We start from the raw sequence: 14,313 nt of genomic DNA on the forward strand, positions 1-14,313 counted from the left end.
ATTTTTGTTTGCAACAATATTGTTCTCTTTAAATAAAAATAGTATGCTGCACTCAGTTTTTTGCTGTCCCTTATGTGGATTTCAGTTATTAGAAGTAACACATTTTCAGATCATTGTTTTGTATAAAAATGCGCAACTTTGCCCCAATTAAATTGACCTCGTATTTTTTATAATAACTAGATCTCTATGGTGGTAATGCATATTGCATTAGAAACTTAACTTTTATCTAGCAGTAATTTAACCATGGTTAGATAACCATTATACAGGGTGCATCATTGATATGGGCATGCTTCATTGCACCTCATTGTCAAAGATATCCAATTGAATCAAATGGCACTGCAAATGAGTAGTCAAAGTACACGATCTAAAATTATTTTGCTCTATACAGTTTAGTTTTTGCAATTTACTATACCCGTTCAAAGGTTATTTATTTTTTTCTACAATTTTGTGCGTCTTCAGGCATTTTATTAAAAAAATCACAGTGCGCTTAGTTTTTGGGATATCAAGTTTGGACTTTATCCGTAGGTAAACAAATATCTGAGGTATCTCTCGTCGCATTCCCTTGCTGTGACACATTCATTTTGGTAAACTTTGAAGGAGCATAACTTGATTTTTTTAAGTTGCACCCTATGTATTTTATTACGAAGTATTATTCAGCGTCTTATTTTACATATTTTTTACCTCTTAATTTTTTTTCCAAATGCTGATAATTAATGACATAATACGGTTTTTCGGAAAAGTGCACACAAAATCTCTAAGATGCTAATGTGGCGTACTATGAAAAACAATACATTCTGACATAGTAATGTCAAAATGGCATTTATAGTGCGTCACGTTTTGATTTTCTTGTGAAAATGAATTTTTCGCGTAAAATGCATACCTATAAATCTCATCGAGACATAATTTTAATAAAATTTTGACAAGAAATTGGTAAATAAAAATGATAAAAATTTACAATGCACAAATAAGAAAATAAAAAATACTGAGGTATAAGAAATCAGCGTACAAAACATATTACTTGAAATTACTAAGCTGTTTAAAATAATTGAACTCGGAATGGTCGATTTGGATCGTATACAAAATTTTAATGCTCTATCGTTATTAAAAGTTTAAAAATTTCTTATGTTGGCCCTAAAAGAATCAGCCTGTATAACGTTATCAATTTTATCAACCTTATTTAAAAAAAAATAATTTTGTAAAATGTAAAATTCAGCTAATAGGGAATTGTTAATCCACTGGACATTTTTTTTGTGAAATACATATGTAGAACAAACACCACATTTCTATTCATTTTCTAACAACGTAATGTTTGGTTGTTGGTTGGAAAACTCTGTAAACTAGTGTTTTTGTCGCTTAAGAGAATGTTTACAGTGACTAAAGTAAGCTCTCTGCCTGGTTCATGGATTAGCAAGTCTTTACATTACTGTAGTGTATGTCCTCGAATTACTAAAAGGATTTTCTGTTATGTCGGCATCGATTGTCAAAGCAGATTGACCTCACTTTGACGGCAGGTGTAATAATATCCAGTCCACAACGGCCGCTAACCTCAATAAATTCCGCAACGGACCCAATCAGTTTCCTTTAATAAAGTTAATTCAACTGACATCGGTGATGTAATAGTAGATTTCAAAGGCGAATACTAAATTAAGTCGCTCCATGTTCGAGACATTTGCACCACCAATACAAAGTCATAGTTTCAAGGCACAACTAAAGTGTCAAACCGTAGAGTTTGAGCAGAAATTTAAATTAATTTGAGTGGTTTCCGGAATATTGTTATAAAGCGATAGGATTTGTCCAATTGGTAAAAGTCAAACGTCTTCATTTATGCAGATGTATGTTAAATTATTTGACATGATTTCAGGTGCATGAGTTGTTCTTTTAACATGAATATTTCATGTGAATTTTAATGCGTTACCTACGATTTGTGACGTCTGGTCTGCTATCAAACCCAACATTTATCTTCGTTGAACAAACGTCACATCAAATGAGGGGAAATTTATTTAATAAACATTATTGTTGACATGCAGTTTATGCGCCATTTAGTTACTCTCGATTTACATTAATATTCAATCTTTTAAAAGCACAGAAATTCAACTCGGAAATACATTTTAAAACTTATTCGTATTGCAGTTGCACAATGAGCTCGATTCTCATTTTGCAGTTTTGTGCCCTTGCATAATCATTGCTGCTTTTTTGTTTATTTTACATACACCGCCACCAAGTTAAATTAAAATTGAATTAGACGGATGTAGAAAAACAACTCGAGCAAACACTAAACCAACAACACATTTTGAGAACTTTTGAATTATCTCGGTTTCATCAACACTTTTTCAACTAATAGAAATAAACACAAGACTACACAGAACAAATACTTGTTTTTAATTTTGATTTTTGATGACGTTTTACTTTTTGGTCCATTTTATGGTTGATTAAAATTAATCGCAGTAATTAAGACCGTCAGAAAGGTTTATTATTTATTATTGTTATTATTTCTTCCGAGCGATATTTTACGGTTAAATTTCTGCGTCCTTTTTCCACAATGGGGAAATATTGAGGACGGCAGGAGCCAGTTAACGGAACTAAATATAAATCAGAGTAATAAATTATCATCTATAGCACACGGTCAGTTTGTGAAAATCCATTATGCTTATATCTAGCACTATTTTGTATTAATGAAATTGTTGGACGGAGGTGAGGGACGAAATGTGGATAACCAACGTTCACAACAGTAAATAACCATTACATTTCAATTCAATCATAACCGGAGAATAGCAGTTTGGTTATAAATGGCCTGAATACGCAACTATTATTTTATTGCAAATTACAACAATCATACGTGGAAATTTAATTTTAATTTAATTTTTTTGCACTTGTAAGAATTTGACAGGTCCTAAAGACATAGAAAAAATTATAAAGTGGTACTGTTTTCACCAAATTTCTACTAGTTTTGACCTACTTTTACTATTTTTTTGAAATTTTCTCGAAAACTATTAGTCGGAGAATAATCTTTTTAAAAAAGATACGTAATTAAAAGAGTTTTTTAAGGATAATTTCAAACTTTATGGAGTTATCTCTAATAATTTCGAAATTATTGCTCGATAAATATTCCAGGTACCGGAAACCGACCAAAATCTCGATAAAATTTGAAAAATCAAAATGTTAAAAATTGAACTCATTGTCTTTTTTTCTACTTTTAACAACTTTGGAGGATTGTAAACGCATTGAAATATTTTTGTGCCGTTTTAGGCAAAAAAATACAAAATTTTAAATTTTTTGAAAAGCTGGTATAGTACGAAAAATAAGCCACTGAATTCACTGGAACAAATCGTTTTGCTCTACGACTTTTAGTTTTTGCGTTATGATTTTTTATATGAATAACTTGGCGCATCCACCATTTTTTAATTGAAATAATTTTTAAGAAATAGTTGGCGAGTAAGCAGGTTTCGTAACAAAAGACGGTATCAAACGTAAAATTTGCTACAGAATGAACTTTTAGATTTTGAGATAGAATTATAGTATTCCGCTATGAAAAGGTAACCTAATTTTTTTGATTTTATTAAAACCCAGTGTAATACGTAAAATCGGCTGTAGAATTCACTGAAATAAATACTTTTGGCTGAATGAAAGAAACTAGACGAATAATTTTGCATACAGCTTAAAGCAAAATTTAGGAAAGCTTAAGGGATTAAAAGTTGTCGGATTTGGAATCCTCCTTTTACAAAGGAACATTTTTATATAATTGAATAAAAATACTCAAGTTTGCTAAAGTAGGACATTGGGGGATTGTAATGCCAGAAGAGTGTTCAGGACGTGAGAGGCACAATCTTTTACGATAAAGACAAAAGTTTCAGTTCTTTGCGATAAATTGACCGAAATGTAAATTGTTTATCACTCATTATCTCATTTTTGAAAGAATACATCTCTTTTGTTTTGTGTTCATCTGAAATCCTTTTTGTTGGCTCATTTAATTGTGGAATTTTCTTTTGTTTCCAGAATGAACATGACGTATAATGAAGCCAAAAATGAAACATTTTTACAATTATCTCCGGTGAAAGTAGACGACGAAGCGACTTACAAATGCGAAATAACATATCTGGAAGTGGTGGAGAACTGTGACGTTATTCAAATCGTTAAACTCACGACACTAGGTAAGTGCTTTTGTAGACTTTTTAATTTAGTTAATTGTTTAACCGAATTTACGGTCTAGAAATTTTAAACTAGGAACCGGTTCCACTAATTTATGATTGTTTACATCCGTATATTTTTTAAAGTCTTCTTTACGTGAAAATTTTAAAAGGATAGTTGATATTTGCGTTTCGATTTGCTGCCCTTGGCGAGAATCCCAATAATCATGCAGCAGTCGGTTTTTGCTTGAAGCTTAGCGAATTAGATACATTTCATTCGTCCATATCCACGATGGACCAAATAAATCAGCGATGCGTTTTCCCCCTGGAAAGCGTTCAACACCGCAACGAGCCGATGGAAAATCCAGCGCGATTTATTACAGCAACACCACGCCACCATAAATCATTTCGAGATATCGCCACAATGATAGGACGCGCAGCCTTTTAAATTCGCCTCAACCTCCTGCTCCAGGAAGCCTCTAACATATCGCCGGTGTCTAGATATCGATAAATGGCGCGAAAAATACCATAAACTAAGACGTCCTGTATCGGTTGCGATTCCGGTAAGAAATCAAACGCCTGTCACAACTTGGACTCCTTTGAGTAACACACGGCCTCTGAACAACTTAAGTGCTATGACTTATCGAAGATATTCCACAACAAACGGGCTTTTCAATCCATTCAATTCCCTCAGCATCGATGCAAACATTTACATGCTACTATTAAAAAAAATAATGAAAAACGAACTTCGATTCCAAAAGGCAATTTTTCACGCTGATGGTGGCATTATTTTTTCAGTTGTAAACAAGATATATTAACAACGAACAAGGCTTATGATTAAGTGCTGAAAATTTTTCAGCACATCGTCAACACCAAACAATGCCAAAAATTTAAAAAACTGTTAAGAGTTTGGCGATTTTCTCAACGCACATAATTTTACATAGATTTATTTCAAACTAGTTCCATTTTTCGAATAATAGTTTTAATTGATTTCCCATATTATTTCCGATAAGTTTACATCAAAATGGTGCTACTCTTTCGAATAGTTTTTCCGATTATTAGTTTTTGAGAGAAGAACTGCTGTGATTTTTGCGATTTTTTTGACGCGACACGATTTCTCAGATTATTTTATATACATTTACATCAAAATAGTGCTAGTCTTTCGGATAGTTTTTTTGAAACCTGGAAACCTGGAAACAAAATTGGGCAATTTTCTCAACGCCAATCGACTCTCCAGGTTATTTTACTATTTTCACTTTGAGTTTACTATTTTTATTTACGATTTATACCCAGGAAGTGTACTTAGCGTTTAATTTTATCCTTATCTCTTCAATAAATTCGCTCGAAATTTTTCACACATGGCAAATATGTAATTGTCGAAGCTTCTCTGCTCTTCTGCTCTTTTTTTGTTTCTTTTCTCGTGCAGTTTATTGTGTGAGAATACGAGGGCACGTTTACACTTTTATTTCAGTCGAGTCAAACTTTTCTATCTGTTTTTATGTAAATATCAAAAAAAGGAATAATAATGAATAGCGACCCACTTGTATTTTCTAGTTTTTACAATTTTTGTCATAGAACTCAAGTAAATTAATTTGATGGCAGTTTAACTTGTAGAGATTTTGTATGAATATTCTAAAAATCGTTCAATCGGTCGTTTAATTCAAAGATGCGATAGAAAAATTCCTGTGCCTGATTTGTGAAATCCACTCTTTGGACATCTCTCTTCTGTAAGCTTCTTCTTGATAGCGGTGGCCTGACACTTGTGGGATTAACAAAGCGTCCGATCAAAGGTCCAATACGTTGAATTATTTGCTAGAATTTTACAGTGTTTTATTTTATTGTTTTGAATACTTTACACTTTATGTACTTGTGCCATGTTTTCAAGAAATCGGATTGCAGATGTGAAGCTTGATCCTAATCTTTGAGCAGATTGTGACCAGTTTGTTAACAAATTTAGAACGCTTCTTATCGCACTTTCAATAGTATTTGTTGCAGCTTGTGTTCCATTTTGGGCTGTTATTATTTGAAAGGACACAATTAATAAAATGAGTACCTACAAGAATTTACTGTTAATTTGTTTAAATGTAGTAAATTACTCAACGAATTTTGACATGGTTTAACCACCTCACCCAAAATACAAACTTGAACTAGCTGTTAGTTTAGGTCGTGAACATTAGTACTCTGCTACTTATCGTTGTAGGATGACATATTTATAACACTAGACTTATCTTTTGACAGAAATTTATCATTTTTTAAAGTAGAAAAGAATAATTTTTGTGATGACTAACGTTTAACTTTGCTTGTCATTATTTTTCATTAGTAAAGTGCTAAAATTAGCTCTTAATTAAAACAGGGTAACATTTTTTTTAATTTTTCTACGAAAACTTTTCAACGCTTGTGATGAAATATTTTATATTTACAGTTTTACATATCAGGTAACAAAAAATTACTAGTGATAATTTAACTTAATGAAAGTTTTAATTTTTAATTTATGTCATTAATACAAATAAATACACTGACTGAAATAATTATAAAAGAGAATTTGTTTTATTTCTTGCATTTTCCAATAAATTGTTCTTATTGAATGATGAAGGACAAGGTAGTGCGATTGTAAGGACAAAAAGAGATGTTTCAACCAACAACTTTATTTATTTTTTATACAATGAAATAAATAAACTTATTTCCTGTATGTTCCACAAGTGCAGCTTCTAGTTTTGATTGATTAGTTTACGAAACAGCAATGTATCACTTTGCTCTCTGTTTTTTCTAAGACCGTCATCTTGAGGAATTTCTCTTTTTGATCTTGATGTCGCTAACGAACGAAAAGGAAAAAATAATCGTCCTGCTATCCTAAAGGCGCGCACAACCATCCTCTTAAAAAGGAAACTATAATTACGTTGTTATTCTTCTTGCGAAAAAAACTCTGTATTTACCTCGAAATTGGAATTTACATAATTTGTCACATTTGAGAGGTATCTTTCAAAATCCTCTGTGTTCAAAGTCAGAAACGACATCATGCGTGAAATATCTCTCTGGATAGCTTCTGCAGCATTGCAAGCAATTTGGAGTCCGTTGGGAATTTGGGCGTTGAGATTTTGAATCAACACTACAGCCACCACTACCTACAAACACAGTTTTATTTTTTATTTGGAGCTCAAGCGTATTTACAGTTTTTAGCATTTTGTCTCACTGCTGGCCAAATAAGCAGTAAAGAGCACACTTTGGCTTATTTATTTATTACCGTTCCACTTTTTTTTATTTTTAATCAAATCATAAATTTATGACAACAAAAGTGTTTTGAGGTCACTTGTCGCACCTCACGATTTATTGGAAATGGGTTATCTTAAATAACCTCGCCTCTTGTTGCTAATTGTTATAAGGCAGTCAAATAAATTTTAAATCAAAATGTTGGGGAAGAAAACGTTTAGTCAAAGAATTTTTTTATTTCAACCTTTTGCAAAAAATTTAAGTTAATAAAAATAATCTTAAAAATTTATTAACATTTTTCTTTTAGTTTGAATAATATTAAGTCAAGAGAACAATTTTACACTTTACAATTTTTATTTAAAACATTTTTTCTAGCTTTCACCGATTTTGAATAATCTTTAAAAAACACTGTATTTTCTGTTCTTTTTTCGGTGATTGAAAAAAAGATTTCTTGACTAAAAGTTTTTATATAGGCTGATTCTTATAGGGCCTACATAAGAAACTTTTTAACTTCTAATATAGCTAGAGCTTTCTTATGTAGGCTCTAAAAGAATCACTCTGTACATACATATGAATAAATCCCTATTTCCCTTGGTCACGCTATAACTTGAGAACGACTTTACCGATTTCATTCATCTTTTTTGTTTATGTTTTCTAATACTCTGTAGAAGGTTCTTACGGAAAGAAAACTTAAGAAAATTGCGCAGGAAAATGGAGAATTTCAGAAAACCTAACGACTATTTAAACTTTGCGCGTTTGACATTTGGCTACAGGACGTCCGTCGGGTCAGCTTGTAATAAAATAAAAAGCACGTTAAAATCTATCAAATGGGATGGGTTTTAGCAAATTTTCTTTCTCAAAATTTAGCATTTTTTGGAGAAAGGAAGGAGTGTTTATTTTTTAACCAAAAGATTACATCACAGTTGTATACAAGATATAAAGTCATTTGATTACGTGGCATGTAGAAGCACGTATTGTTCTAAACAAATTATATCAAGACAAATATTGCAATTACATGCGCTTGCTGTATCAAAGCGCTTTAAATGCACTCAAGTACTTCAAGTTGGTGGAAGCTTGAAGCTAGACTTGTCTGAGTTGGATTTTAAACTACAATAATAAATTCACAACAGACCGTTAAGTACACCCCTTCCAGTAAATCCCCTTAATTTGCGTTCGTTACAACAGACGATATCTCTATTTCCCTTCGTACTCTAGATGTTGCTTTTATTGAAAGTAAACGTTGGAAATAAAACATTTTTTTCCTTCCGGTCGGCAACACCATGTCGTCGTTGAGATTTTCCAGCCCCAAGTGCATATCGAGCTGCCACTCACAATAAAATATGACTTTTATCAGTTGGTGTAATGTCTACTCTTATTCTTTGCCGTTTTTACAACACCCACCGTAAAAATACACGTTCTGCTTGTAGATAAATCGGCTAGATAAGCGTCTCGGGGCGTACCTGAAATTTAATTAAAATTTTCTTCAAGATATAAATTTTCACTCCTAAAACGAGCTGCTCTAATTGTGCCGAATTATTTTTAAGCGTGAAAGTTTTGGCGCGACTTTTGTCATAAAAGCCGATGGAATCGTGTAAGTTTCGCCAACTCAATAGATGGACTTCATTTCGAGTTTTAGTGCCGGCAATAAGAAATCAAATGGAAATGGTAAATTGTTGTTTCAAGCTATCGCCGATAATAAATCTTTAATCTAACTTGATCTCGGAAAAGCAAATTTACTTTAAAGTTATACCGCGATCCGTTCGAAGCCCCACGAATATTAGATTTATGGCACTCAATGTTCGTTTCAACCTCCCACACAAACCAAACTTATTTAAAAGAAATTGTTACGCCTCTAGTTCTAATAATTGATTAAAGTTATTTTAACTGATAATTACACAACATTGCAATTGAAGCTAAGTTAGAAGGCAATATATTATATGTAGAATTTTACAAGCGCAAGATCTTATTTTAAACTAGATCCAAACTAAAAAAAAACGTTCAATAGTAATCTTTATTAATAAAGTTGAGAGTCATTTCATATTTTATTATAGTCTTCCGAATTTGTATTCTCGTTTAATCAAACTTTTTTGTGGAAGCGTTTCTATTTAAAATATTGTCGACATCCGGTTCAGAGTTAATCTCGAAAAGGGTGCCAAGACATGCCTATCGTGTGCGAAATTGAACAGAGTAAAACTCCATTTTCATACGTCGCCAAATTTAATTAAATAATCCCAATATATCAGCCCTGCCTATTAGACTTAAACTAACTTGAATGGATGTGTGCTTTTAAACGGATTAGTCCCATTTCATCATCTATTTCCAATTTAAACTTATCAAAAGTAGATGAGATAAGGTAAAGCGTCTTGACGAAAATTCATTAACATCAGCCACAACCTGAAATTCGTCTAAATATGAAAGAGAATCTTGTTCAAGTAAATGAGACCTTGGCCCTAGGCTCGTTCGCAATTAGGACAAAGTGAAGAAAACTGAAAATCAAGAGGAAACAACACGAGAATTTGCCGAGTGCTTGACCTCGTTAGGAGCGCCTTGAGAAATGCGATATTTCCTGTTTTCCACTTGGGATGTTCGGAGATCGATTGCGAAAAATTAATAATAGCGAAATTCGAAAATTTAGTTGGTTTAATTTCAAGTAAAGATCGTTTGTTAAAACTTCTTGCAGCATAAAGTCGTCGGTGTGATCCTTCAAGTATACAAAAAGCCGTCTCTATTCCGAATCCCTTTCTCAGTGCGAAATCCAGTTGTTTTTTCAGCGCCGTATATTTTTCATTAGTCATTTTATATTTCTAACGCTCTGGTGATTTATGGATGTCTTTGCATCCGCTGTGCCGTTTTTCATCCCGTCTTTGCATAAATTTTTGTCACTTAAGCCACATAAGCGAATTTTATATAGTTCCATAAAAATATGGACCAAAAACTGTAATAAATTTTTTCGTGTAACTAATAGTGAATTGCTGATATAAAATGTTTTACGAGCGAGGCCATGCAAAAATTTATTGGACGCTTTAAGGACGACGTTAAATTTTAGAATAAGAATTGTACGCCACCGTTTTGTACGTAGATACTCCAAGTGGCGGCTCGTTAAACGAAAATTTATAGGCGAACAACCCAAAACGAAATCTAATCAGGTTCTATCGTAAAAACCGATCAGGATATATACGGTTTTCTTGTGAACAACTTTCATAACCCGACATAACATTCCTAGCCATTTATTCTAGTTTGTTAGCTTCATTGTTAATGTGCTTGAGTGAGGGTTGTAGTCTTGTCACTAATAAACTATGCATCATTATCATCCGACAGTTGGAGAGAAAGCCAACACGATGCTTTTCACGGTCGCTGAAATTTTATTGAAAGCATTTCACCTCCTGTATACGAGCACTTTAATTACACCGCCTACTGCTCACCATTTCTGTAATTGTAACACTTGAAATTATTACCAAAATTTGGCAAACTAAACAGACTGTGTTACGGAATAAAAATGTGAATACGATACAATAGTACAATGTGTTTTTAAATGATTCTCATATAGTCGTCTGTGAATTTCCCATGTAAAATCAGAAATGCCACTTTATAGAATTTAGACACCGAAAATTACCATTCTCTATTTATTAAGTCTCCAATTCGGAAATAAGCTCTGACAATAAATGTGTAACAATTTAGTTGCATATTAACGACATTTTAAAATTAATTAATTGATAATTTGCGAAATTTACAACTGACAGTTTTGACATTTATTGACAGAGAATTCAGTTGAGCAGAGCGGCACAAATTGTCCCACCTGTAAAGCAAAGTTAACTAGATGAAAATCATTTAAAAAACACATTGTATAATTGCGTGTTCCAGTTAATCGTTACGATCTCTTATCTTGCATTTTACTAAACTATTTACTAATTATGAACAAAAATTCTTGTCTGATGAGAGAATTTACACAAGAACCGCAAATAACGTGTTTGCATTTTCCCTTTTTCGAGATTCGGGAATGTCGTAGTCGTCGTAGATAATATTAAAAATTTCATTAGCATTCCCAAACGTGTCAGATAAATTCCCTTCAGCAATCTTCGCGAGAAAGTGTACACCTTGCATATTCGCAAGATCATTGTAGGAAGGAAAGAGCGAGGATAGTGTGTCGTCTGCAATCAGGTTGGGTGAAGGGCTAATGCAATGCATATGTTGTTTTCCGGGATCCATTTATACCGCTAGAATGGAGCTTGTTGGGTTAAGTGCACAGCAGAGTCGGTGCTAGCTTTAAGAACTAAACCAGATTTTGTTATTTCATTGCGGTTCTCTGATGAGTGACTGTGTTGTTTTTAATCGATTTATTGCAAGATTTGGATCCAACACTTAACAGTGTTTATTGTCAAATCTCCAGTGTGCCTTCAAGCAATTAGACAAATAGTTTGCGAATTGCTCTAATGGCAGGTGTGCCATAAAATCGGTATCGAATAATTTAGCATGTTTTGAGTGCATCTTGGCTTGCAATGTTGCTTGCCCGAATTTGCAATGGTAATAGCAAACAAACACACTATCTAACTGTCAGAGTTAGCGATCTACGTCGTGATACAGCCAACTAACACCAAAGGATGGTCTAATTAGTGGCTAATGAGTGGTGTCTAAACTGGAATCTGGCCTAGCAGTAGTAGCAGCAGCATGATCGTCGGTCGGGGTTAACGATCAAAGGTTGTCTCCGTTATTGCATTTCCAATCGATCGAACATAATGTTATTTACCAATCGGCCTATGAATTGCAACGGCATTTCCTTTTGGAAATTGTGCCATAAATTATCGATACAATTCCAAGCGTTTATCTGTATGATGCGAATGCTACGTATCGACTAATTACTACATCAAGTGGGAGGAAAAGATTTGCAACAACAAACCCCACTCGTACGTTGCTCTTATTTATTCAATTTGGCTTAGGGGTGGTGCGGAGATCATGCTGGGAGAGCTGAAATTTTCCCTTGGTTCGTAGCCAATTAGTGGCATTCTACGATTCGGCACTTAACACGAGTTTTATTCATGGAAATTGAATTGAATAAGCTACTCTCTCTGCATGAACTTGTACTATAATTTTCTACAGGTTTTAGCAGAGCAAGCGAAATGTTAACAAGACAATTCTGCCATATGATGATGAGTTTCACTTGATTGACAAAGACCCAGTGATGGACACTTGTCTCGAAATGTGGCACAAACGAAGATAAATGCTTGCGGTTAATAACACGTTGAAATTAATTAAAGGCTTGATGGTTGTTTTAAAGAATCAACTAATGAGTTTCATCGACGACACATGTTGCCTAATTTGTAGCCTAATCACGACTAGGAAGCGGATCGATGGTCATTGACCTGTACCAAAAGTCTTCAGTGACCAGAAAAAATCCCACATGAAAAATAGCTCAAAAAAAGCCCACACAGAAAAAGCACACGTCAAATGAAACTCAGATGAAACAAAAGAGCTCACAAGAAAAAAAACACACAGACTTATATGTGAATGGGAAATTTATTTCCGATTGCATAATTTTTTTTTCTTCTCAGTAAGTTAATTTTTCTGTGTTTTTTTTTCTGAAGGGACTTTTTTTGTGTGGGTTTATTTTATAGATTCGTATCTAACACAATCATCCCCAAACATGCAACAATGTAAAAATGCAAATGTGTCAGAGTCATTGAGGAAGGAAGGAAAACATATGCGCTGCGACGTACGAAGCAACCACAACCACTGTCAGATTGCTGAGAATTAAGCAGTTTAGTTCATTTGGTGTGAGATTGTTTCCTCCATGAAGTGCATTAGAATGCTGTAGTGCAACGACGGCACCGACGACTGAGATTACACTGTTTCGTTTATTAAGTCCTTAAACAGCAATGTCGCATTTGTACGGATAAAAACTTTCCTCGAGTTTATGCTGATGCGAGTTTCCAACGAGCTGCTTTCTCTCTCCGCATATACCACTTTCGCGGAGCGATTTAATTGAAAACGAAATGTCCCCTTGCCTGTCTGGACAGAATTATAGCGGAACGTCCACTGTTTGTAAACGGGGGAAAAAAATCCACGTCAAATTCATTCCCTGTGAAATTTTAACTAGGTGCAACTTTGCAGAAAGGTTAATTTGTATTAATGGATTTTTTCAAAAGTGGAAATTATTTTACACAATTGTACAAAAAAAAACGAAACGAAACGTTGTCGTGTTGAAGAGATCGATATTGCAATAATCACATTTACACGAGGGATAATTCATGTTTCGCTGGTCGGCAACTGGACAGTCAGTGATCATACACATTAACGCACCGTATCACAGACATACGAGTATTACGTGTTATTGTACATTCGAATTTAATGCAACTGTCTGCTAGATTGGTCTTCACTGCCAGTTCGATTAAATTGTTGTTCGTTTTGAATTATTAGTGATGTAGTTTCCGTTCGTTGTAAAAATCATGATGGAAAAGTGTTTTTAACAGATAGCATGTTAAATCCGTTCCGGTTCCAAGAATAGCTAACCTGGCAGGCAGCACGCAATATTCCTCTCAAGTTTACATCAGCAACTCAATCTGTATTTACTTTCATGGCAAAAGAGCACTCTGTATGTATGAAATAATAAAACGGCAATCTGCAAATCCTCCGGACTCGAGTGGCAAATACAAAAGCCCTCTTAGTGCAGCGTAAAATTCTGTTTCAAATTACGACTCCCTTCCCCAGCAAGCTCCATCCAGCTATATGTAGGTTGTAGGTATACTATATGTATACATTCAGTGCTTTATGGTGGTCTTGTATTAACCACAAACTAAAATGTGTATATGAAGCAAATGCAGCTCGAGAGCACTTCTCAAACCATTCGACAATTTTATAAAAGGTCCTCCAGACGGAGCGAAATTGTGTTTGGTTAATGTTTAATTATTTGGAGCGAAACAACGCTACGGCTCTAATTTGTAGTAAATTAGGTAAATTTAACTGAGAAACGAAACACCTGCACATGCCT

General features: G+C 33.8%; 1 protein-coding gene, 1 long non-coding RNA gene and 1 other non-coding gene across 20 annotated transcripts in view; 1 reads left to right on the forward strand and 2 right to left on the reverse strand.

The window, feature by feature from the left end:
* nrm (neuromusculin) overlaps nucleotides 1-14,313 on the forward strand; it is a 132,249-nt gene that overhangs the window by 81,855 nt on the left and 36,081 nt on the right. For all 18 annotated transcript variants that reach the window (XM_015984621.2, XM_064359842.1, XM_064359838.1 and 15 more), the window contains one exon: nucleotides 3,994-4,148. In XM_015984621.2, coding sequence (XP_015840107.1) covers nucleotides 3,994-4,148 — 155 coding nt within the window. The remainder of the gene's footprint in view (nucleotides 1-3,993; nucleotides 4,149-14,313) is intronic.
* Nucleotides 5,645-6,355, reverse strand: LOC103312958 (uncharacterized). Its single transcript, XR_511439.3, has 3 exons — nucleotides 6,226-6,355; nucleotides 5,992-6,177; nucleotides 5,645-5,936 (listed from the first exon to the last, which is right to left on the reverse strand). It is a non-coding gene; the product is annotated as an uncharacterized LOC103312958 (long non-coding RNA).
* Nucleotides 6,752-7,397, reverse strand: LOC103312959 (uncharacterized). Its single transcript, XR_010336317.1, has 3 exons — nucleotides 7,293-7,397; nucleotides 7,058-7,246; nucleotides 6,752-6,997 (listed from the first exon to the last, which is right to left on the reverse strand). It is a non-coding gene; the product is annotated as an uncharacterized LOC103312959 (transcript).

This window comes from Tribolium castaneum, chromosome 1 (assembly GCF_031307605.1).
Source record: "Tribolium castaneum strain GA2 chromosome 1, icTriCast1.1, whole genome shotgun sequence".
Taxonomy (NCBI): Eukaryota; Metazoa; Arthropoda; class Insecta; order Coleoptera; family Tenebrionidae; genus Tribolium; species Tribolium castaneum.